This window comes from Alosa pseudoharengus, unplaced genomic scaffold (assembly GCF_046254945.1).
Source record: "Alosa pseudoharengus isolate Yale_2024_CS ecotype anadromous, Long Island Sound unplaced genomic scaffold, YU_APseudo_1.1 YU_APseudo_1.1_scf_4, whole genome shotgun sequence".
Taxonomy (NCBI): Eukaryota; Metazoa; Chordata; class Actinopteri; order Clupeiformes; family Clupeidae; genus Alosa; species Alosa pseudoharengus.
Window position 1 is genome coordinate 44330094 of NW_027468774.1, and position 24334 is coordinate 44354427.

The following is a 24334-nucleotide window of genomic DNA, read 5'->3' on the forward strand; positions in this document are numbered from 1 at the left end:
GCTATAGCAGGCAGCTCACTGCGCCGGGATTAGTGTGTGCTTCACCTTACTGTGTGTTCACTGTGTGCTGAGTGTGTTTCACTAATTCACGGATTGGGATAAATGAAAAGACCATCAAAAGAGTATGTATACTTACACTTACTTATACTTATACTTAGTAGGGATTAAGATTAATGCATTTACCTTGCATGGTTTAAACAAATTGCAAAACGTAATGACATTGCAGTATTTAATCAAATAATTAAAATGTCCAAAATAATCAATGATGTTTTCCATATTGGAAAAGATCAATGAAAGATACATAGGAATCACACTCCTCATGTGTTTGCATGATAAAAGTTTGGTAAAGAGTTTGGATGCTTTTCACATTGAATACTTATTCTTGAATTTCCCCTGGGGATCAATAACGTATCTATCTATCTATCTATATATCTATCTTCTTGTTGTATGTGAAAGAAAGGGACAATAATTATGCACATTAACATATATACTATACTACATGAAAATGTCCATTTGAAGTTTAAGACTTTTTCCATTTGGGTTTTCCTCCTTCCTTTGCTACCAGATTTCCCCATGAGTATGTGAGGTTGCGGCGCGGCTCACATGTTCAGCTCCCTGGGAGTGCCACTTCCGCAGGGCATCACACTGAGCCCCCTCAATACCTCAGTGCTCCTCGCTCAGCTGAGCACATTCATAGCGCTTTATTGACTGACTTACGAGGTGAAATGTTAATTGGAGTTACATAAGGGGCAAAAAAGTTGGCACGGTGTACTGAGACTGGGTGTGTGTGTGTGTGTGTGTGTGTGTGTGTGTGTGTGTGTGTGAGGCAAAGGCTTGAATGGGGAGAAGAGAGAGAGAGATCCGCTTTTGTCATGCTAACGGGAACTTGCCAGGCCCTTTTGAAATTTCACCTTTTTGTTTTCAAACAGTGTTCTGGTTTTTGTTCTCCTTTGGTGCGCTGTTCCTGTCAGGGACCGATGCGCGCGCGTGTGATCTTTTGCACTTGAAAGGAGTTCCGCTGAGTAGGAAGTAGAGCAGGATGCAAAATGTTACATAATTTTTTTTTCCTTGCTTCTTTGGGCTCCGATAAATCCAGTCATTGTCACACTGATGTTTGTGATAAGAGAGTGTGTGTGCATGTGTTGCTGTCTTTGAGACAGCAAGACAAAGATATGACATTTTCAACCCCCCCGCCCATTAGTTCCAATGTTAAAAAAGATAAGAAAGATGAAATGAAAAAAGGAGAAATACATTCCTCACCTTTCTTCCATTTCTCTCCTCTCAGTCTCCACATCGTCCAGATCTCCCGCCTAAGTTCTCGGCCTCTCCGTCCAGAAGCATGACCTCATCCTCCTCGCCCCGCGTCTCCCGCGCCTCCATCGACATTCTGGAGGAGCTGCAGCTCATCGCCGCTCAGAACATGGAGAAGCTGGAGATCAACAGGTACTATGAGGTCATCCGCGAGCTGGGCAAGGGGACCTACGGCAAGGTGGACCTTGTAGTCCACAAAATCAGAGGTGAGACAGGTGCTCAAACAGAAGCAACAGAATATCTCATTATAATCGATCTAATCTAAAATAACATGCATTTTTCTAATTCTAATCTATCTAATCTAAATAATATCAAACATGTATTTTTCTAATTCTAATCTATCTAATCTAAATAATATCAAACATGTATCTTTTTCTCTGTGTAGACAAGAATACTGAAATGAAAATGTAGAGAGTTAAAGGGGCTTTCATCAAAGGCATCTGCCAGAGCCAATTTGGTGCAGACTGTCACATTCTGAATACTCAAAGTGCTTACATCGTGCTGTTCCAAATGTGTTGAATCTGGCCTCTGTAACTTGAGGCAAACTAATACGCCTTGATCCTTTATTTTCCGACTCCCAGCTGCTCTGGAGAAACCTACTTGTCAGGGTGTGAGCAGACGGCAATGCACATTCTTTGCAAAGATGGATGTACATAAAGTGAAAGACCTGTGCAGATTACTTATCAAAACATTCACCTCTCAGAAATCTGACCAGGGTGCTGTGAGAATGCAAGCAAATTCTTCACGATTTGTCCTAATGCCTTGGCAGCGAGGTCTGTTTCAAAGGCTCTATATCTCCCATGTATACACACTTTAACTCTGTGTGTAGTGAGGGCTAATGATGCTATTGAGCGTACGTAGTTTCACTGGTCTATTCTTTACCTTTTTTTTTGGTGGGCAGTGAAAAAAGAGCTCACCATCTGTTGCCGATGCAAAATGAGCAGGCCTTTTTTTTCGGAGAGCACACAAAAAGACAGGCTTTTTGAGCGACCTTCTGTTTGTTGAGTATGCCTCCACTTTGCCTGTACATTGGCACTGGCTAACATACAGCTCACTCATGGAGTGCTTTTTGCCTCTGCTCTTGAGTATATGAGTATTTATGGCATTTGTACAGCTCACGTTCTAAGACGCCCCACCCATAGCTGTGTAATGGAGTATGATATTAGGGAGAAGGGCCAGAGTGTAACATAAAGGTTATGAATTACAGCTTAGGGAGTAGTTGGCAATGAAAAATAACTTTGGGTGCTTACTTACATTAGCACGATCAATTTAGCAGCCCACTCCCTCTTGATGGTAATAGTTTTATGATGCAGTGATATACTCTGCACGTCCTATCTTTATGCACACCACTGTGATACAGCAAAAGAGCAGCGATTGCAGTCATGGAATGGTGGGTCATTACCCAAAAGCAGACACAGTGTGTGTGTGTGTGTGTGTGGGGGGGGGGGGGTTGTAGTTTCTGGTGTTTGCTTGATCTTTTTATGCATTTTATATATATGCATATACAAATAAATCTGACTTGACTTGACTTGACTATTTTATGCATCTTTTTAAGCATTGCAAGAATAAGATTTAAGCAAGACATGCAGAAGCATTTTAGTTTCACTGCTGCTCTGATGCATTCGGCTCTTGAGGGTACATCCCTCTAAATAAATGCTATATCCAGGGTGTGCTCAAGAACTGTTGTGTTTAACTATCCAATATAACAGTGGAAATTATGCACTCGTAATTAATCTTTCATAATATGGAAATACCTTTTTTCACATAGAGAACAAATGACTCTATGAGAATACATATTTGTGCAATGAGTCTAACTGGATAATTATGTATTTGTATGACTGCCCTTTTTCAACGTTCACATCCCGCAGAGAAGATGATTGACAGGATTTCATGCAGCTGTCTGGCTGTTTCTGTGCTTTACTAAGCTGCTCAAAGCGAGCTGACTGCTTTGTAGAGTCTTGAGCGATGCACTGAATTTTACCATCCGTGTCTCTGAGTGGAAGAGCAAAAGGAGTGGAAAGATTCCCATCTGGCTAGTTGGTCTCCAACAATCTCCCCGTGCTGCAGTGGGGGAACCGCAGGAGGCTTTTTAATTCCATGGCTTTGTTCTGTGCAATCACGATTACGGGAAAGACAGACAACCACAACAGCATCGCTGTCCATCAGTGTCAGTTTTCAAACTCAGAGCTCCACTCAAGTCTCGTCTAGTTCCTGTGCATTCTCGTCATTGGTGGAAAAAAAATAAACAGCATGTCAGTATTGGAGATACTTTGGACCATTTCCTTCCCATACGACTCCCCCCAGACTCCAAATCCATTCTATTGCTTCTAGTGTCCTTACATTATAAATGAAGAGAAAGGATTCACCGGCAGTCTGAGAGCACAGAAGAGAGTTATTATCTATCTAATTTCAGATGCAGTCGTTCTTAAAACAGAACACTTGCTTACAAGCCTCAGACCCTGAGGAAAGTAGAGTTGACCTTAGACTAAGGTTTTCTTGGAGCAAGACAAGCATTTGAATTTTAATAGCTTTCGCCCCCTGAAAAACATAGTTTGATATGGAGCGACCAGTATGAAGCAGAACTGTACATATTTAAGGACCGAGAAGTCGACCAGTGCACAATGACACCTAATATGATGCTTAGATGAATCCACTCTGTCATAATCAAATAGGATTCGTCCAAGACCTGATGAAAATACCAATTGTCTTTTATGGTGACATAAACGAATGTTCTTTAGTGTGCAATGTTAGAAATTACACCACGTCTTGGTCGAATCTCCTATTGCGACACCTTCTTTAGAATGTCAGCTATGCGTTGATTTTTGTACACCTATATGATTATTTTATTCTACAATATATTGAGTCGTTGGTATGCCCTTGTGTGTCCCACAGGCACTAAAATGGCCCTGAAGTATCTGCGGAAGAAGACCACCAAGCTGAAGAGCTTCCTGCGAGAGTACAGCATCTCCCTCTACCTGTCGCCCTGCCCATACATCATCAACATGCACGGCATCGCTTTCGAGACAGACGACTACTACATCTTCGCCCAGGAGTACGCCTCCGCCGGTGACCTCTTCGACATCATTCCACCCCAGGTGAGGGAAGAGGCGTGATTTGGTGTGTGTGTGTGTGTATTTGTCAGCACAATCAAGTGTATGCTTCTGAGCTCTTATTACTTCAGTCGTCTCTCACAGGATATGATGAAAGGCCACCAGTATCTACCAGTGTTTCTGAGTTATCTTGTTTATTGTGTGTAATAACAGCTATTAGAAATTAAACATTGTGAAATATAACAAATTGAAAAAATGAAACAAATTGACACTGATAATGGGTAAAAACTTTTCATGAGTATCAGTTCAGTTAAGAGTTTGAGTTGAAATGCTTGTATCAGAGTCTTTCCATTGAAGTGTTGCTTCAGAAGGCTGGGCCTAATAAAAAAATGCTTGCATATGATTGGATAAGCCACTTGTCCATCATCTATTGACGTGCTACTTCAACCACACACATCGAAGCCAACCTGTGACGCTGAGAACAGTCTCACAGTCGCTTCTACGCTATGTCACATCTATGAAACTCCCGCCCTGCGTCCTGATTGGCTGAACCATAAAATCGGTTGCAGAAATCACTCTCAATGGAAGAGGTCCCAGATGGATGTGAGTGAAGCTAGGCGGAGCTAAGCGGAACGAAATTCATCTGGCGAGAGTCAGGTTAGCCGCGAGTCCAACATAGAGGCTTATTTTTAGATGCTTTTTCATGACAAATGTTTCAGGGGATATACTCTGAGATTAGGCAATGTTTTAAAGCAACACCAAAGAGTTTTTTGTACCTTAAAATAATGTTTCCAAAATTGTTTCCGTGGTTCATCAACTCGTAACAGGGTGAACGGCACTTCTGCATTCGCTTCGCGGCCCTCTATCGGCTATAACCGCACTATGTAAGTTTGCCAGATCGGGTAGCGGGCTTGTAGTTCGATGGAATGAGACATAAGAAACTACACATTTGACTTGCATGATGTCGCAATACATAATACTTTCATAAAATCATGCAACATATTCTACCATGTCTATGGACATCGTTATTTGCAAAGCCGTTGCTGGATAAACAAATAGCGTGCATGCAACAGAGGAAAAGTTCTTTGGTGTTGCTTTAAAATGACAATAAGCTCTCCTACCAACAGTGAAGTTAAAAAGGGACAACGTGTAGCATTTTCACATGAAATGACTAGCATATACTATTTTTTCAGACGTGGGAAGCTTTCAAAAGTAGGCATAATGCTATGACCTTGTGTATTGTGCTCATGTTCAGGGCACTTTTGGGTTTATACTTCTTCACTTTCTCTCATTCCGGTCCCTCACAGTTTAAAAAAAATAAAACAAATCTCATGCTGTCTATTTTACTTTCCAGGAAATGTTAAAACAGGTTCTGATGAGCCTCTTTTAGTTCTTTTCCTTGGATAGCTAAGTCTGCTTTCTGCATATCTGACCGACATTCTCTCACTTTTTTTCCGTATCCAGGTGGGTCTCCCTGAGGCTGTTGCCAAGCGCTGTGTCCGCCAGGTGGCTATTGGCCTGGACTTCCTGCATGGCAGGAAGCTGGTGCACCGCGACATTAAGCCCGAGAACGTGCTCATCTTCGATCGCGAGTGCCACAAGGTCAAGCTGTCGGACTTCGGCATGACGCGGCGCGCCGGCTCACCGGTCAAGCGTGTCAGCGGCACCATCCCGTACACGGCCCCCGAGCTGTGCGATGCCTCGCGGCGCGACGGCTTCCTGGTGGAGCCCAGCACGGACGTGTGGGCGTTCGGCGTGCTCCTCTTCTGCATGCTCACGGGCAATTTCCCGTGGGAGAAGGCGCTGCCGTCGGACGCCTTCTACGAGGAGTTCTCCCGCTGGCAGCGCGGCCGCTCGGCCCAGGTGCCCTCGCAGTGGCGCCGCTTCACGCCCGAGGCACTGCGCATGTTCCGCCGGCTGCTCGCCATCCAGCAGGACCGCCGCTGCTCCGTCAAGGACGTCTTTGCCCACTTCGACGACTACTGGATGCTGGACACGGAGAATGGAAACATGCCCGGTGTCGTCACGGGATCGGTGTCACCTTCGGCGGTGTCGTCGGCTGGGGCGGGGGCTCACTCTTCCTCATCCTCCGCGGGCGGCAGCGGCCATCCCGCCGAGCTCAGCTGCTCTTCGTCGTCCGAGGAAGAGGAGCTCATCGAACGTCTGAAGCAGCAGAGCCTGACAGCTGTGGTGACCAAGGGCGGCATTGTCATGGAGCCCGTGGCAGCCTCACACTACTCCTCCTCGGTCAACAGCTCGCCCGCCTCCAACGGCGGCTACGAGCGTGGCTCTCGCGACAGCAACGGCAATGGCGGCCGCATCCTGGTCACCACACCCATCGAGATTTGTGTGTAACCGTTGATAGCCGTTTTATTTTTGTTAGTAAGCTGTCAGGCAGATGCAGTTTAGATTATTACTGAAACACTGGCCACCTTGTGGTCAGGGGAGGATGTGAAGAGAGACAAGACCGATAAGACTGTGTATCTGGGTGTGAATGACGGACAATGGGAAAGGACATGAGCTAGTTTAGACAGAGGTGACATTTCACTTTCCAAATTCCCAGTGTCACCCTGACAAAGTGTGAGGGAGAGAGGAAGACAATCACAGCTCATCCACCCTGTGTGTGAAGGAGGTGACAAGGTCACATTAACACCCACAACAGTAAACAAACAACAATGGAGACCAAACTGCATCCCCTGAAAACTAACTCAAAGGACAAGACGCCTGCCCTCCATTTTATTTTTGCAGTGGATCTGGCATGAACCTCATTTCCCTAAAGCAATATATCAAAAACAACATTGTGCAGTAAAGACCAAACAAGCAAACCTTTAAAAAGAAATGAACAACAAAAGGAAGCAACAAACACAAAAAACACAGGGATGGATGCCTCCGCAGATGAAGACGTGTAAAATGGACAGTTCTGAACCAACTGTTAAGTTATGCTTGATTATCAATTTGTAAATGCAATGTCAACAGTGGGTCTACTGTGTTTATATACTTGCGTGTTTGTGGGTATGAACCCATGGAAGAGTTTTTTTTTCTTGTTTGGCTGACATAAGTTATTTATTTGAATCTTAACCTTTATTTGTGGCCATTAATTTTTAAGTGGTAACATTGGGTTTTTAAAAACAACTAACCTTTATGACCACAGCTGCAGTTAGGGAACATCAATCAAGGCCTCATCGTTTGGTTTACCAAATGTACAAAGTATAGTTAAATAAAATAACAAGTCATTTTGTGAGAGCAGTCCTGCACCATCACCTCCCTGCCCCTCAACCACTGTTCGAGCTGTGGAAACAACAACAAATAGTTGCCAGTCTTACTCTGAACCAAGAAAACAAAGGAGTAATGTTTATCCGAGAACCAGAGAATGGGGTCATGTTTACATGCTTTGGGTTTACTACTGGAACAATAAGCTACGGGGTTCTCTGTTTTGTATGATGTCACTGGGTTAGGCCCTAGCAAGGGAGTTGAGGACTTGAGAAGACTGTATAGCTGCTACACCACATGCTCATGTACACAGATGCACATGCACACACAGGTGTAAAAAACATATGGAGGATTTTGTTTATCCCCCCCCCCTTTTCTTTGTACTCAGGTATGTATTGCTTTGTAACAGCAAGACAGTTAAATGATTACATCACCAGAATCTCAAATCATTTAGCAATTTAGCCCCCCCCCCCAAACAAAGCACTTAACCCAATAAAACCAGGTTTGGATTATGTAAGAAAAGTGTACTGTAGACACAGTGCTGCCAAGTAGTCATTTGCAGAGACACAGAGGAAATGCTTTCTGTCACAGATTGGCAGACCACCTGTGGAGAGTGCTGAGATCCATCTGCAGGGAAAGATTAGTATTCTCCCTCTTGCCACGTACAGCGCTATTTGGACACTTGCGTTTGCAATGTCATGCTAAGACCTGCTTTCTCAAGCCTGCAAATTAACTTCCCTGTGTCAAACTGCAGAAAAATGACTTCAGAACATCTGGCCCACATGGACTGAAACATCTCTCAAGAGCAATGCTGATGTTAAGGTCAGAATATTTGAAATGAAATGAGGCAGGAGATATTAATTACATTAATGAGTCCTTGTAAAGAAATTGAAATGAAGCACTGGACAGCACACTCTAACTATATCACTTGACTGCAATCTAACTAGCCACTAATCTGACTGATGAAAGACTTGATTTTAATGACAAGAACAATACACTGTTCATATGCCACCAGTATCTGTGCATGTGGACGTACTCCTGAAGTGTTTCTACAATTTGCTTGCAATTATTTGGTTTAATTTCTGGTACTTAAATATTAATGGAAATTAATGAAAGTCTGTTATAAGTGAAACATCACCTTTGAAGATATGAAAATTAGCCCCAAATTATACAAAAAGCACCAGTAGTTTGTTTCAGTGCCTTGCATAACACTCCAAGCCACAAATTCTTAAAAAAGTGAAGAATTGAATATACAAGGCATTTAAGAGAGACTGTACAAGATTACTGATGTGGAATTGATTTAATCACTGTAGAAAGCTGGCCTCCAGTAAACCAAGAAGAGGTTACTTTATAGATATTATGGGTAGACAGGTGTGGCATTATTATATTAAAATGTAATTATGTACTACAGATGACAGCTTAATATTGGGTACAAGACATCTGTCTGCATTTTGAAGTTAAAGTCATGTAACAGCATTCTGTAAAAACGTGTTGTGTTTATATTGTTTCTGAAGTTGTTGAAAGTCAGTTGTTTCTCCATAAACTCTGAGCAGATTTCATTTAGTGGTGACAAGCAAAATGAGCCGATGAAAAGTAACAGCTTTTATGGCCGGACATCTACAGAGCTTTCATTGACCTCCAGGGGTATCTCAGTTCACATGGACAGTAGATACTGACAGGTTAACACTACCGTATCACCCTCAAGATGCAGTCTGAAGTGTTTCAAGATAATCCCTCATGTTCTGCTAATAGTTTTCTTTTTTTCTCTCTTAAGTTTCTCAGTGGGTGAGGCTATTTTTTATTGGAATATCTTGATTTTCTGTAAAGCCAAGGAACTGATTGACACTTTTGTTTTTCCTCTTAGTAAGGCATTGAATGATTTGACCCCACTGTCTATTTTATACACATTTTTATGGGGTCATCATTTGTGTAGATGTGTTAAAGCCAAGAGCATTTGTTTGAAACTGCATGGTCAAAAATAATATGAAAGCCGTATCCACACCTATGACGTCTATTATGTGATGACATTTTGCATTGCCACAAACTTGCATCACTATAATGTTCTGGATGTGAGGGTTACTGGTCATTTACTACCTGCATTTTTACTGTACACTGAGAGAGAGAGCGAGAGAGAGAGAGTGCATGATGAAAGCAGCTACTGAAAATGAAGAAGGGAATATCCGATTTCTCTCTGAATGCTGGGCAGACAGCTCTCTGTCCCCCCCACCAAAGTCATGGATTAACGTTTGTTGGCCATCCTGCCGTGCCCTCTGTTGTTTTACCAGAAGGAAATCTGAGCACATGCGATAAGGATGGACTTGAAAATGACATAAAATTCATTCAAAAAAGACTGACATTCCCCTCTCCAAAAATGGCTGGAGTTCTGCATTTCTCAACGGCAATGATGGTGGGTAAAGGAACATTTTTGAGACAAAGTCCTGTATTTGTTTGTCCTTTTTTGAAGAAATAACTGCATGAATAAAATACTGTTCTGAAAAAGACACTGGAAATAAATACATAGCCTTCTTGTCAACAGTGGTACAGGTCTTTTATTGTAGCATCGATGGAGCCGACCTCTCCAGATTCTCTTCACTACTTTGATTGACAGTTTTGCCACAGACTGTGGTACCTCTTTGTGCAATAGTCATCGTCTATGGAATTCAGTGGCTCTACTCATGTCAAAAAAAAGGACGAGAACCTCACGTCTTTTTTTTTCAAACCATGACCCAAAGCAGTCCGTGTGGGACAAAAAAAGAAAAACAGCAACAACAAACAAAACAAAACAAAAAAAGAAAAAAATGGCATTAGAGACAGCTGTCTTGGTGTACAGTGCTGTTAGAAATGTTATGGAACCTCTGTGTCTCTGATGCATCCTCTTCATGTGCCGTTGTGTGGTGTGTGGAAGAGTAGTGTGTAGTTTAAAAGAAAAAAAAAAGTGTGTCGCTAGACTCGCTACAGAACTCTTGTCTTATACCGCAGAGCCATCTAATGGCAACCTGTCCTCTCCGAGACTTCTCTTTTTTTTCTTTCCTCTCATTAAAGATGAAATAAAGAAAATGGATGCATTTGCTCTGTCCCTTTGAAGTGTGAAGAATCCCTAGGTGCATGGGAGAGAGGTGTTTGTGTGTGTAGCTAGGGGAAACAAGTGAGCAGCCTGTTGGCAGTAAGACAGAAAAGTGTACCAGAGCACTGGAGTTACTGCCAGTTACATCACAGAAGCAGCATGCTAAGTGGGCAAAGCTGCCTCTCAAATAGTGGTGTGATGATTATAATCAAACAGGACTCCAACTCTGTTGAGGCATTTGCACAGGGACCTCCTTCACACAAGTTGTGATGACTGTCATTTTCCAGAAGTGGTCGGTAGAAATGGTAGGCCTAGTAGTGCAGATGCAATGTTCTGTACCTTTGTACCTTGTTTCCCGCCTCGTCGCTTACCTCCATTAAATTTGATGCCTAGCCAAGGCCCAAGCCAAAACAGCTGACCCCAACAGCTATTAAAGCTTGAGGTGGGCGGTAGAGTGCTCTGTTCCTTCCTACTCATAACCAGCAGCACAATCTCCTCAGTGCGCGCACACACACACACACACACACACACACACACACACACACACACACACACACACACACACACACACACACACACACACACACACACACACACACACACACACACACACACACACACACACACACACACACACACACACACACACACACACACACACACACACACACACACACACACACACACACACACACACACAGTGATCTCTTATGAAATTGTTCAAAGGAGATTCTATTCTTAAGCCCTCAGACTTTAAGCCTTCACTAGTGAGTGTAAAACAGACCAATTTATTTTCAAAGCCAAAGCAATACTTCCTTGTGATGACTGAAATACGGCAACAAGAAGCCCAGGTCTATCCAGAAAATAAAAAATGAGAAATGTGCTCTTAGAGGCCATGAGGAAAAGGCCTGTTGTCTAGACCTGCTGCAAAAAGAATACAAAAATATCTGTGCAACAGCTAATCACAAAGACAAAACCAAACACATCATGAATGATGTCCATGGAGGCAAGAAGGGAAGGGGTGAGCGAGACACCAGTGCTGATACACGCTCATCCAGAGGGCTAGCTCATCGCTACAATCTCTTTCAGGGTGGACAGGCAGGAGAAAAATACGCTCACTGGAGCAGCAGAGATGCAGGAAAGGAAATGCGAGCAGTGCGCCTGCCCTGCAAAGCTGTTACCATCACCAGTCACACACACACACTGAGGGGAGGGGGAAACAGGTGGTATGGGGTTGTCGATGTGTTAGCATTAGCAACTCATGTTAAAATACACTAATTAGGCAGTGATTACCATCTCGTCTCAACTCTCATAGTGAATGCAGACACCTCCTGGTTGTGAACTGACTGAGGTAACACACTTTCTGTTTCCCCCTGTTCATGAAAGCATATAGTGCTGTAGGCCTATCGCTGAAAGGGGCAAGGCACAAATGTAGGCCTATTTGGCCAATCAAATCAATTATTCAAAGCTTTAACAAATACACACAAACAAAAAACATAACAGCCTTGCCTATGACATTGATATAAGTGTAACATTGGGTTCTGCTAAATGCCTCCTTGACCTCTGGTTAGCCTGGTGGCCTGTCGGCTACAGATCAGCTAAAATGTTACACAAATTACAAAGTTGGCTCTGCTCCTGTAGAAGCAGCTAAAATGTTATTTACAATTCAGATGAGTGGCAACGCATTTACTGAGGGAACAGGTATCCTGGCAACAACAGAGCAGATGGAACAGACAGAGGAAGGACAAGCGGTTCTGGATTGGAATACATTGCCAGTGATGATTTAGGTTCATTTCGGCTACAGTAAAGGGTTGCTTGCTTATATGTCAGTCTTGTCACTACATTCTTTGAAATCCCATCAAGTCCTTGCATGTGGCTTGCTGACTTACTACATTAGTCCTGAGTCTACGAAAAACCCTGACACTGAAATATAGTGGGAGGAGGTAGGGAGCCAACCAATGGGGCTGTGAGTAAACATTTGCTGCCTTGCAGAGAGAACTTCTCCAAAGAGGTTTCAGGAATCAGCATCAGTAAAGCGAGAGCAGAGAGCTATAGGACAGAAGTGTGGGCAGACTGAATCTTAAAAAGGAATCTTCTGGAGTTGAGCTGCACACAAGATACGGGCCACTGTGCAAGAGCAATTACGTATTTACATTCCCTTTGACTTTTACATGTATCCCCAACCCATTTCCAACCCAACTAAAGACAGATTGAAAAGATCATGGTGTTCATATAGTGACAGAGTAGACAACATCTGGAGACAAAAGTGCAATAATACCACATCACTGACATTGCCTTAGGCTTATACTGTATACTGTGGCCACCAAGGCTTGCTGATCATGCTTCCAGATGCCTCTTAACAGGAGGACTAGAAAAAAGACTCCATGCAGGAACACTCTGAGACTTAAAGCTGAGCATAGCTATGTGCTGTGATGGTGAAGGAACAAAGGAACATTTCTGCATGTGAACCAGGGAGCAAAGCAAGCTGGAGAGCAGAGGAGAGAAATGGAGAGGCATCAACTATATAAGTGAGAAACCTTGTGCAACAAGCCAACCACCAAACCCCTCCTCTCTCACACACACACACACACACACACACACCCTCCTTTTCCAGTTAACATCCAAGAAGATAAACAGCGGCCATGACTCATCGCACCATGCAGAAAGGCACCGAGAGGACTTCAAAAGGGGACTCGCTCGCCTGAGAATGCTCAGCGCTGATCGCAGCGCCTCCGAGTCCCCGAGCGACTTGCTGCCGTCTCCACACGCCTCGAGCTTCCGCACCGCCACACAAAAACGCCCCATGGCCCTGCTACAGCCCTAATTGAAGCTTAATGGGCACACACACCCACAGGGATGCTGAGATGCTCACCCACACAACATGCCATTGGAAATGGCCCTGCAGAACAACTACATACTGGAGCATTGGATTGTATGTATGCATGGATGATGCCCTGCATTTAGAAATGTCAAAACATATAAAGTGAATTTTCAATTGATTTTGCAGCACAGGACCAACAGGGTCAAGCAATCACAGTCAAGCAAACCATACAAAGGGCCCTGGCAGGTGCAATAGAGTGATTTTCCATAGTATTCACTTGATGATTACAGTACATTGCAGAATTAATTAAATTACATTGCAAAATTAATCTCGAAGATAGATTATGCATAGGTTTCATTTGGGTGGGGATGACTGTTTTAGACAATACATTAATCAGGCTAAGCGAAATGGAGTTAATATGGTAAACATTAATACATTAAAATGTGGAATAATGCAGACAGAAAATGGACCAAAACAGTGAATGAGTCACCGAGGATGTACTTTTCTCTCCAAGTGAACATATGGAACCCCTCTTTTGTGTAGCAACTTTCCATATGGTCTTTTAGAGGCTATTCTAAGAAACAAAACAAGGCAATGCGAATGATTAAATGCACAGGTTCATATTGATTGGCAAATACATAAAAAAGAGCAACTTGCTTGCATAAAGGCACAGTATGAGGCAGATCCTACATATGGATGTGGACCAGATGCCATGCTATTTTTTCAGTCAGACAAAAGGAGACGTGCTACTCTGAGTATGTCAAAGGAGGTGATGAGGGATACAAGGAACATACAATATCCACAGGTCAGAGTGACAATCGCTATCCTCCTGCAGTTGCACTCAGCTCAGAAATATTTCTCTCCTTCTCTCTCTCTCTTGCTTTTGATGCTGAATATAGCATGAAAAGCCCTACAGGCAGCTTAGCACTGCACTAGGTCGGACAGGGTATTATGAGTCATAAACCAAAAAAGCAATGGCTTCAGGGAGATTTCAACACAATGAAGATTTCTGGGAGGTGGAAATGAAAGTACTAATATGAAAAAACATTCCAGCACCAAATGAAGGGTCCAAAAATATAACTTTGTGGCAGCAGGGACACCACGTATTGGCTCTATATTTGAGCTGCACTGAGAATTGCAAATATTGAAATTATTTGATATATTGATTGAATATATTTGATTAAGCAAGCCTGTAGGGGGAAAAAAGGGAAATAGTCAAAGCATAACTTCCTCCCCAGCTGGGCTGAGGAAGGGGTGTGAACTCTTGAATGATGTCTTAATCTGGATATGACATTCACCAGCAAATTTCCATAGAAATACTAACTTTGTTAAATACTAACAATGTTAAAACTAGCTCTGATGTGTCACCACAGCTCAGTCATATAATTTAGTTTACAGCTCATAAAAACTCATTTAAGGGTGCAGTTCCACTTTCCAACGGCAATGCCATGCCGAGCAGCTAACAGGGCTGCATATGGGGATCTGTCTCTTTCTCTGGGCTTCTCCCTCCATTGCCACTACAACCCAGATGGGAGGGCTGTTCTAGCGCCCCCGTTCGAGAAGAACATCCTGGCAGCGCCTTCTGCTCCCTTCCTCCCCCAACAGCCCTCCATCCTGATGGCTTATTGAAGAGGGAACATAAAGCATCGCACCGAGGCCTTTCAGACACTTCACACCAAACATGGGGGATGAGGCCAGCAGCCAAAGAGCACACCACGACTAGTTAAGTAATAAAGGAATTTATTGAAATCCAACTTATTTGCAAAGCACAAGGAGTATGGTGAAATTGAGTAGCGGCAAATAGAACAGATGTATCTGCCCAGCCCAGATGCCAATGCAGCATTTCATTAGGTGAGCAGCAGATGGAATGTGAACAGCAACTCAAAGGTTCCGTGGGACAATATTCCAAAGGTCCCTCCCTCACACTGATTCTCAAGTAATAAATACACATGTTAAAAAAAAGCAAGTAAGAAATAAATATTTTCACATCAATGACAAGGGTCTGGGTCCCACGTATTCATTCATTCTACTCACTCATTTTTTTTTGTAAAACACAAAATAAATTACAAATAAAAAGTTGGACCTCAAGGGCAAAATCAGTTTAAAACGTTTCTTCAATTAACCTTCTGCCTTTCTATTTGATGACCATAAGGTCTGAGTACTGACTCATATACGGCCTTAATGGACACCAGTTAAACTAGCCACAAACCAGGAAAGAAGGGAAAAAATTTAAAAAGTAAAAGTCCCAAACTCCATTGGTCCTTTTTTTGTAAATTGTAAACCTATTTTTCTTTAAAAAAAATAAATAAAAAAAAAATAAACAATTTTAAAAATCATCACATTAATTAATGTAAACATTTGCGGAGGACCCATTTCAGCCATCCCTGCAGGTTGTGTGCTGCGCTGAAGGCACGGGGTAAGGGACCGCGTCACCAGCTTCATGGCAAACAGGGTTGATCTGTAGAAGAGATACAGTGTGAATGCATCGTCCCAACTGTGCTGTTCCAATGTTAACTTCAGATCACATTCAACGCTGATGTAAATTATTTTAGATATTGTTATTATCACTATTATTATATAGCAAGTCAGAAGTGACTTGAAGTATCAAACTGCTGTTTTGGGAGGTATAGATTTCACGGTCTCTCTACTGTTATAGCACTAAAGCTGGGTTATGTTACCAAAATGCACTAAATTTTCTTCTAAAAAGACTGGTTGAAATGCTGGTCAAGAGAATAGCGAGCCTACTCCTACGTGACCTGACTGAGCTACTCCTTTCTTGACTCTATTCAGCTCTATTCAGTTATCGCAAATGCTCTTGCAAGGTAGACCACAGAGGCAATTAGATGAGTTGGTCTTTCTGTCCACTCTCTGCATAAAATTACTGGGACACACCTTCGTCATGTCATACTTAAAGGCCAGCTTACCGATCCACTTGGAGGTCCACATGGCTATATTTTACTGTCTGTCTGGGTTATTAGTGAGATGTTAACCTCAGGCATTTTCCAAGCCTCACGTAAGACTGCAGGTATCAAACCTCACCTGAAGAAAAGAAACCTTGACTTCTCAGTCAGTTAACAACTACAGGCTGATGGTAATTTTGATACCACAGATGAATAGAGACCCAGTCAGACCAATAGTAAGAAAAATCAGGAACAGAGTTTATTTTTCAATGATGTGCATCAAGGGAGAGACAGCATGACTTCACCTAAATATCTATCAGCTGCTCTAACTAGACAAGGAAATAGGGTTTAAGCATCCTTCCAGGCTGACGGGAGATGGCGTTGGTCATCCCATCTCACGTGGACTACACTGAATCAGACTCTGATTAGTGGCAACCTGGCACCTGGCAGATAGCTACTGACACAGCCATGCAGGACAGTGAAATACTGTAAAGTCATAATATTCCCGCTTATCTAAATACATAGTCACACACAGATATACTCAGGGACAGTACAGATATCATACAGTCATTATAGAATCATACTTTTAGTATCAAAGTGACCCACTAATGAGAAATGCAGAACATTAAACCACATATTGGAATATTGGACATAATGCAGAACATTAAACCACATATTGAAATATTGGACATAATGTTCTATTCCACTTTCTCTCAAGGCCCATTTCAAATTATTTAAGACAGACGTTTTTAACCAGATCAATAATAACTTAAAAACGAATGGCTTCTGTGATAACCTCCACAACATCTGACAAAGACTGAGAAACAAAGAAGAAAGATCGAAAATTGGCGCCTTTTAAGAATCTAGGGCACTTTGGACGAGTACACATGTCAGGGCGGTGGTAGAGTAGTGGTTAAGGAGCTGGGCTAGCGTGCAGTAGCCTGAGAGTTGTGGGTTCAATTCCCTGCTTTGACCAAGCCCAAGTTGCTCCAGGGACAATGTAATCCCTAGTTGACATAATGTTAAGTCACTTTGGACAACAGTGTCTGCTAAATGAATAAATGTAAATGGAATCTTAATTTCAATAATCATGAGTCATCACCAAATCACCATTTTGGCACCTCAGAAACAGGTAAAATCAGAGATTTTGTTTCTAGGCAGGATTTAGAAAAGCTTATCCACACTTTCATATTCTGCAGGGTTGACTAATGAAACGTTCTTCTAACTGGCCTCCCCAAGACATCCATCAGACAGGTACAGTTAACTCAGAAGGCTGCCAAGAGAGCAAACTACTCCAACCTTCAAGTCTTTGCACAGTCTGCCAGCTAAGATTCAGAATTTAATTCAAGCTCCTACTTACTTTATACAAGACACTAAATGGCTTGGGCCCTAAATACTTTGCAGAAATGCTAATGCCATACCTGCTAGAGACCTTAGATATACTGAAACCGTCGACTGAAAACTAGTAGTCCCCAGAACCAAAACAAAACAAGGTGAAATGGTATTTTGGATTATTTAACATGGATTATTTAATAAAGGAATAATCACAAAAAGGTAATTATGGTCACATTTTACAGTGGGCAATGTAGCTCCTCGGTGACTGTTTGCCCAACCCATCTGACTGCAAGTCAAGACAAGACGCATGACATCTCTACAATTTGACAGGACAAATACAATGCCAATAAATAATATATGCCAATAATCCTAATAGGGTCATTCCGTGTCTCATCAGATAAGGTTGTTGTTGTAGATTTGGGAAAAAGTGCAAAAAGAGTGACATTATGGGTAGTATAAACTTGTTTTCGTACGCATTTGGAATCATTATTTTTTTTCTTTACATAATATATTTTATTAAAGGTTGTATCAGCGATTTCAGGCCCAAAAAAGGCCCAAACATAAATGATCATCTAATCTTCCCTAATGATCTGCTAGCTGCCTGCCCCATAAGCAGGCCATCAAAAAAACGCGTCTCTGTAGGCAGCCTAGGCTCCGAGATCTGTACACAAAAACAATTGCTACAAACAAGTGTTGGCAACCACTCAAAGGCAAAATAAAGTGTTTCAACCAATAACCGACGAGATGCGCGTTTAGAAGAGTTTCAATTGCACGGGAGGGAGGGGGAGGGAGTAGCGAGCTAGCTCTCTGTTTTGTTTGAACATCAACAGAAGTGACGTTACCCAGCAATCGCTGATACTACCTTTAATGTTGTACCAATATTCGAGCTCTCCACATATAATGGGGAAGTTGTGTTTTTTGGTCATTTTCATAGGATTAAAATTGTATGTGGGGTAGCTAGTAGGCACTTGGTATGTGGGGTAGCTAGTAGGCACTTGGTATGTGGGGTAGCTAGTAGGCACACTTGGTATGTGGGGTAGCTAGTAGGCACACTTGGTATGTGGGGTAGCTAGTAGGCACTTGGTATGTGGGGTAGCTAGTTGGCACTTTAAAATATATGTGATATGTGAAAGTTTGGTCAGACTAAGACTAATACTTTTCAAGAAATTAATGCCCAAACATGGCCTCCAAGATAAGGCATTTCTGAGTGTAAAAATGATACAAAATCAAGTGTGAAAAAATGTATGAAAACATTGGAATTTCACAGAAATATTTTACAGGTCTTAGTTTTGGGTCCTAAGTATTAGGTAGACTGAGCTTTGAGCAAAAACTATTCCTGGATTTTGTCTGACTTGACACGGAAGGACCCAATACATTTTTGGAGCCATATTTTAGTTTACATGTTTAATTTAAGAAGTAATATTAATGCAGTAATTTGAGATTTTCTTATCGATTGTAGAGATTCTGAGCTTTCTACTGACAACACAGTTATGCATGTACAGTAGCATATACTGTTTCTTGGTGATTCTATTTGGATCTCATCTGATAGCTTTGTCTAGCTAGCAGGCCCAGCTTTTTCAAAGTTTAGGTCTCTTTCTCTACTGACAAGATGCATGACACCCCTAGATTTTAATTATACTAATTTATAATAATATAATTATATTATTTAATGACATACTACTGACATTTCCTAACATTGTGGTTGCTGATGATGGAAGCAGTACTTACTGCATCTACACAGCACCTCGACTGTAGTAGCAAAGAAGTGCAGCAGCCTCTCCTTCTTGTCTTCTCTTTTCAATGTACCGGTACACAAATTAATATTGTCATGTAGGAGTAGGAATGGATTTCTTTAGGAAACCTTGCAGTGTTAATGTACTCAATCGTGTCAAACTGTGTCTTCCTCAAAATTAAGCTATGGCAGCGGTGACGCTACAGGTCTTGATGTTAGAAAATCTTTGCTGACAAATTACCCAAGATGCCGAGACAACATTCACATAAACTCTTTGTTCATAAGCAATGCTCCTCGTGACAGTGCTGTTGTTTTAAATGTCAAAATAGTTTATACATATGTCATTCTGTTTAAAAAAGGATTAGTTAAATGAGGAAAGAACATAGGCTTTCCAGCCACCAGTGCAGAAATAAGCTCACCCACACACCTTCACTGGCACCCTGTCTCTTCTTGCTCGTCATCTAGTGACAGGTCGGTGCGACTTGTTCTGGGGAGGAGACGGAGATTAACACTGGCTCACATTTCATTATCTCTGGCTGTCAAAGATAATTTTTTAATCTAAAAGTCGGTTTAAATGAATCAAAGTTACTGCTGACATTTTGGCATGAATGAGGTTTGAATCATCTACATCCCTCAACCAACCAGGTCCTTGTTTCCCTGACAACTTCATCACACCACATTCATCATTAAATGACCCAAGAAATACCATTTGAACAATGTCTTTTGGCTATTGTTGTGGCATGCCCTAACATTGTGATTAAAGGACCATCAAGTATTTTATTGTGGTATAATGCTTCTGGATCTAGAAGAAACTAAATGTATAATAAAAAAAACAATGTTTCCCAATATAATTCCCTGAAACATTTTGCCCTTGTTTCTTGCTTTCAGATCGTCTTAATGTATTTGTTTCTTTACATTTCTATTTTACACAATGAAGGTAAATGACTTGACTTTTAACAATTACAGTGACACTGTGTGGGTCTAGGTAAGTTGTGGGGTCATCAGGTGTATACAGTAATATATGTCAAAAATGACTACCTTGTGCTTGGGGCATCTCATGGAAAAGTTGTCCTCACTCAGTAGACAGCCTAAAAAAAAAAAGAAATGTATGGATTAGATAACAGGAATGAGACATCCCGTTTAACTCTCTTTCTCCCTCACACTCACACGGCCACATTTAGACAGACAGACACACCAGTTTAAAGAAGAGGCCAGACAGTCCAGAAGTGCCTCCCACACACAGGAAGTGCTGGATTGAAAGCAGGCTGACTAACTCCTCTGACACTTTGCCACATTTGTTCAGCGAGACCCCTGACATGACATCTCTCATTGGATCTGCCACCGCAGTGGTTCTAACATCGAAACAAAACAAAAAAACAACAGACAGTTTCCGTGACCTGTCTTTTGTGACTTATGTAAATGCTGACCTGATTTACCAGTTTTAGGTGGATGAAAGAGTGGGTGCGTAATGTTTTTGTAAATTGGTTACGTATGGGTAACTTTTTACATTTTAGGTGAACCCAAAACTTTTTAATCACACAATTTTACGCTGCAAAAATACATATCTATCTGTTTCCAAACTGTGCCCTTGTCTCTTTTCAAATGCACGCTTGCTCCAGTGAGACTGTGACCATATAAACTGTGGGCTCGTTGGCGTGCCACACTCACCTGACTGCAGGGCACAGATGTAATGGTACTTATTGCAGCATCCCTTAAAGAAACAGCCCAGTGTGGCTCCCACTTTGTGGCAGCATGAACAAACCTGCAGAAAAGACGTCGTAAGGGCACTCACCTTCCACCAGAATACATGATGCAATGATATAAGAACTTGGACCCTGACCTTAAAACATACTTGTACAAGTATTTTTTTTTTACTTTTGTACCTTCTAAAGCTATAAAACAATAGACAAAATCCAAATATGGATGTGTCTGAATGTAAGGAAATCATCACACTATTTCACAAGAGTGCTTTACTGGGCGCTATTCCACAGGTGTTCTGTTTAAGTGCGGAGTTTTAACTCACAGTCTCCTCCGCGAGCCTGATGGCCTCCTCCAGCCCGTACAGCCTCCCTTTGATCAGGAAGACACCTGCAGACCAGATGCTGCAATCCTCATGCAGCCAGCGCTCGCCAGAGTTCCGGTCCGCCACCAACACAGCAGCAGCTTCGGAGCCGTCGTCTTTGGCCCAGTCTCTGCGGGGCCTCTTGCTGGGATTCCCTGGGGAGTTCTCTACGGAACCCTGACTGGCTCCGGCGCATTCTGTGTTCTGCGCCTCCCTCGGGTCCCACTGGTCCAGCAGCTTCGAGGGTGGGTTGCATTTGAAGGGGTAGTACGGCCCGTGCAGGTCTCCCAGGCCCATGCTGTTGGCGGGCCAGCCGCACAGGCTGCAGGTCTGTGTGGGCATCCCTCTGCTGTCGGCGTTCAGGCGGCCCAGGCGCAGGCAGGAGGTGGTAGGGACCGTCCCCGTGGCCTGAGCAGCAGGCCTTAGCGGCGCAGCGGAGCGTTGGCGCCCCTTCTTCCGCAAGGCCTCCTCCTCCTCCTGCCAGTTGACCACGGTGCAGGCGGAAACCCCCCTGACCTCAACGCGCACGTAGGGGCAGAAGTTGGCGTCCACCCGGTTGTCCTTCTTCTCTTCCTTCTGGCTCAGGTTGGCATATTTCAGCTTGATTTCTGGTTCTTGGGGCGCGAACATGGAGGAGGAAGATGACGGGGCCTGGCGATGCTTCTTCCGCTTGCGCTTGGCAGGAGGGACTTTGCCAGCCGAGGCCTTAGCCTGTCCAGGGCTCCTGGTCTTCTGCTGCTTTGGTGTCGGTTGTGCATTCACTTTTGTCACTTCACAGGGGGCTCCAATTTCCTCGTCAGAGGATGCATTGCTGGATGTGGGTTCTGGGGGCTGTGCAGCAAAAACCCCTGAGGTAGAGTATTCACTTGCCCAAATGTACATGGCATCGTCTCCACATTCTCCTGAAAAACCAGTGCTATTTGTGTTAGTGTGGTTATTATGATGAGTCTGTGCACAAGCTGATAGCTGTGGGCTCGTGGATACTTGGGGACTTGGGGTGTTTTTGCTATAGTTGGACACAGGCACCTCTACGACATCACTGTCATCACTCTCGATGTATACAGGAGAAGAATGTCTGACCTCAGCAATGTGCTTAACCATTACTTTTTTATGAATCGGGCTGACCTTGTGCCCCTGTGAAGTGATGGCTTGATATGAGACATTATGCGATGGCAGCTTAGGAGTACCAACACTACTTTCAACAACAGTCTTATAGCCCTTTGAGGGACATACAGATTTAGACACCCATGGTGTTGAAGAATTGGTCTGATTACTGTTACACCCAAGAAAGCCCATTGCATTTTTCCCAGCAGCCTTTGGCATTGGCAAATGGCTGGCAAGTCCATTTTGGTGGTTCACCCTGGGATGTCTACTTGAGTGACGTGGCACCTCCTGATCAGCGTTCCTGACCATGTCTTTCTTCGGTAGTTCTGCCTTGCAGTTGTAGACTACAGAGGGAAAATGACTAGCAGGCAGGTGTCCATTAGACCTGCTTTGGGAGCCTAAACGAGGACTTGTATCAAATGGTTTCCTGTGAGCAACCTTTGGGTCATCCGGTGTTGGAGTCTGCGGACAAGGCTGGGAAATACTATGTTCTGCTCTGACACCAGAAAAACCCTTTGGACTTTGGCCAGCTGTGCCAAGATCACACCAAGTTGGCTTTTTCATCAATGCCTCTGTGGATCTTGAACTAATGTGGCTTTTTTTGAAATTCATTGAAAAGTTCAAAGCTGGCAGAAGGGAATCTTGACAATGGATCAGGTTTGACTGGTTCAGAGGTTCCATAACTGTAACATAACATGTGAACGTGTCAATATCAATCAATAAAAAAAGACATTATGAGACTGCATATTAGTTTACTGTTGATATTTCACTTAACTCCCTCCAACCATGTTAAAACTGGAAGTGTCAAAATCATTCTGAGAACGCCAAAACGTATTTTAAAAAATAAAATAAAATCATTAATCGTTGCTATAACCCTGAGACTGGCGAAACTGGGTGACTATGAGGCAAAGTTAAGGGAAGGAACTGACATAACACTGTGTGTCGCTAGTGAGACAGCGCATCCATAGTGTGAACTCTAATTGCCTGTCATACATCTGTGGTGGTGTGACCCATTCAGTGTAAAATAGGGTCAGCAGCAGTCAGACACATGAGAAGAACACAAGGCAATCGATATAACAAATTTGAAGTGGGGACCGGTGTCTTAGCAGAAGAACCCATTTAAAGAGCAAAACAGGAAGAAAACGGAGTTGATTCTTGCCCAATAAGTTTAGAGTTACGTGTTGTTTCTATAATGTCTGATTAAAAATAAAGTCAATTGAAAATGTAAAGAGTCTATTCAGCTATCACTGAATACAATGGGATCAGGACGACAAGTGCAGGTGTCTAGTCACATCAACTGATAGTGTAAATGAAAGTTAAAGGCTATGGCTACCTAGCCACGCTAGCTAAACTGGTAACAAAAGAAGCAACACTGTTAGCTTCTGAGCTAGCAGTTATCCAGCTAGCTAACGTTAGCAAGCTATCCCAGTTTATATCACATTTAAATTATCTAAGGTACTTACCAACAAATGCTACCTCATATCTCACAGGAGAAGATATTCCGAGAGAATATCATGGCGCCGAAGGCACAATTCACACGTAAAACATTTACGGTACTAAATGAAGCCCATATCCAAGAACAGGTCCACGAGCTACACTTCCAACCGGGTTCCTCCAGTCAGCTGTTGGCCGCGGCTGCCACACTGCGAAGCATCATGGGATAGTCAGACATGATGAAGGCAGCTGCAGGGCAGTTTGAATAGGTCCAGCAACAAAACTTTTCCTCTAAAAACATCCCATTTTCA

The 24334-nt window shown here is 42.9% G+C and overlaps 2 protein-coding genes across 4 annotated transcripts; one reads left to right on the top strand and one right to left on the bottom strand.

Moving 5' to 3' along the window:
* Nucleotides 1–1292: 1292 nt before the first annotated feature.
* On the top strand, nt 1293–8009 carry unm_sa1261 (un-named sa1261). The gene is made up of 3 exons (XM_076266538.1): nt 1293–1517; nt 4204–4406; nt 5826–8009. The coding sequence occupies exons 1-3, from the start codon at nt 1340–1342 to the stop codon at nt 6714–6716; spliced, it is 1272 nt and encodes a 423-aa protein (XP_076122653.1). The 5' UTR covers nt 1293–1339; the 3' UTR covers nt 6717–8009.
* On the bottom strand, nt 1409–24211 carry LOC143102734 (uncharacterized). 3 transcript variants are annotated; one of them, XM_076266537.1, is made up of 6 exons: nt 24053–24211; nt 21447–23272; nt 21092–21185; nt 20462–20511; nt 19851–19910; nt 1409–1495 (listed from the first exon to the last, which is right to left on the bottom strand). In XM_076266537.1, the coding sequence occupies exons 2-5, from the start codon at nt 23268–23270 to the stop codon at nt 19881–19883; spliced, it is 1998 nt and encodes a 665-aa protein (XP_076122652.1). In that variant the 5' UTR covers nt 23271–23272; nt 24053–24211; the 3' UTR covers nt 1409–1495; nt 19851–19880. The 3 variants fall into 3 exon arrangements, with proteins under 3 accessions (XP_076122652.1, XP_076122650.1, XP_076122651.1); XM_076266535.1 differs by lacking the exon at nt 1409–1495 and adding an exon at nt 15180–15914; XM_076266536.1 differs by lacking the exon at nt 1409–1495 and adding an exon at nt 15180–15914 and having other exon boundaries at nt 19843–19910.
* Between the last annotated feature and the right edge of the window lie 123 nt (nt 24212–24334).

What these genes read in the sequence shown, in the direction of transcription:
- unm_sa1261 (XM_076266538.1), top strand. Translation starts at nt 1,340, where the DNA reads ATGACCTCATCCTCCTCGCCCCGCGTCTCCCGCGCCTCCATCGACATT. An exon ending in TGTAGTCCACAAAATCAGAG is followed by an intron (nt 1,518 to 4,203) that starts GTGAGACAGGTG and finishes TGTGTCCCACAG; the next exon opens with GCACTAAAATGGCCCTGAAG. An exon ending in TCGACATCATTCCACCCCAG is followed by an intron (nt 4,407 to 5,825) that starts GTGAGGGAAGAG and finishes TTCCGTATCCAG; the next exon opens with GTGGGTCTCCCTGAGGCTGT.
- LOC143102734 (XM_076266537.1), bottom strand. Translation starts at nt 23,270, where the DNA reads ATGGAACCTCTGAACCAGTCAAACCTGATCCATTGTCAAGATTCCCTT. An exon ending in TCAGGCTCGCGGAGGAGACT is followed by an intron (nt 21,186 to 21,446) that starts GTGAGTTAAAAC and finishes TCTTTTCTGCAG; the next exon opens with GTTTGTTCATGCTGCCACAA. An exon ending in TGAGATGCCCCAAGCACAAG is followed by an intron (nt 19,911 to 20,461) that starts GTAGTCATTTTT and finishes TCTCCTCCCCAG; the next exon opens with AACAAGTCGCACCGACCTGT.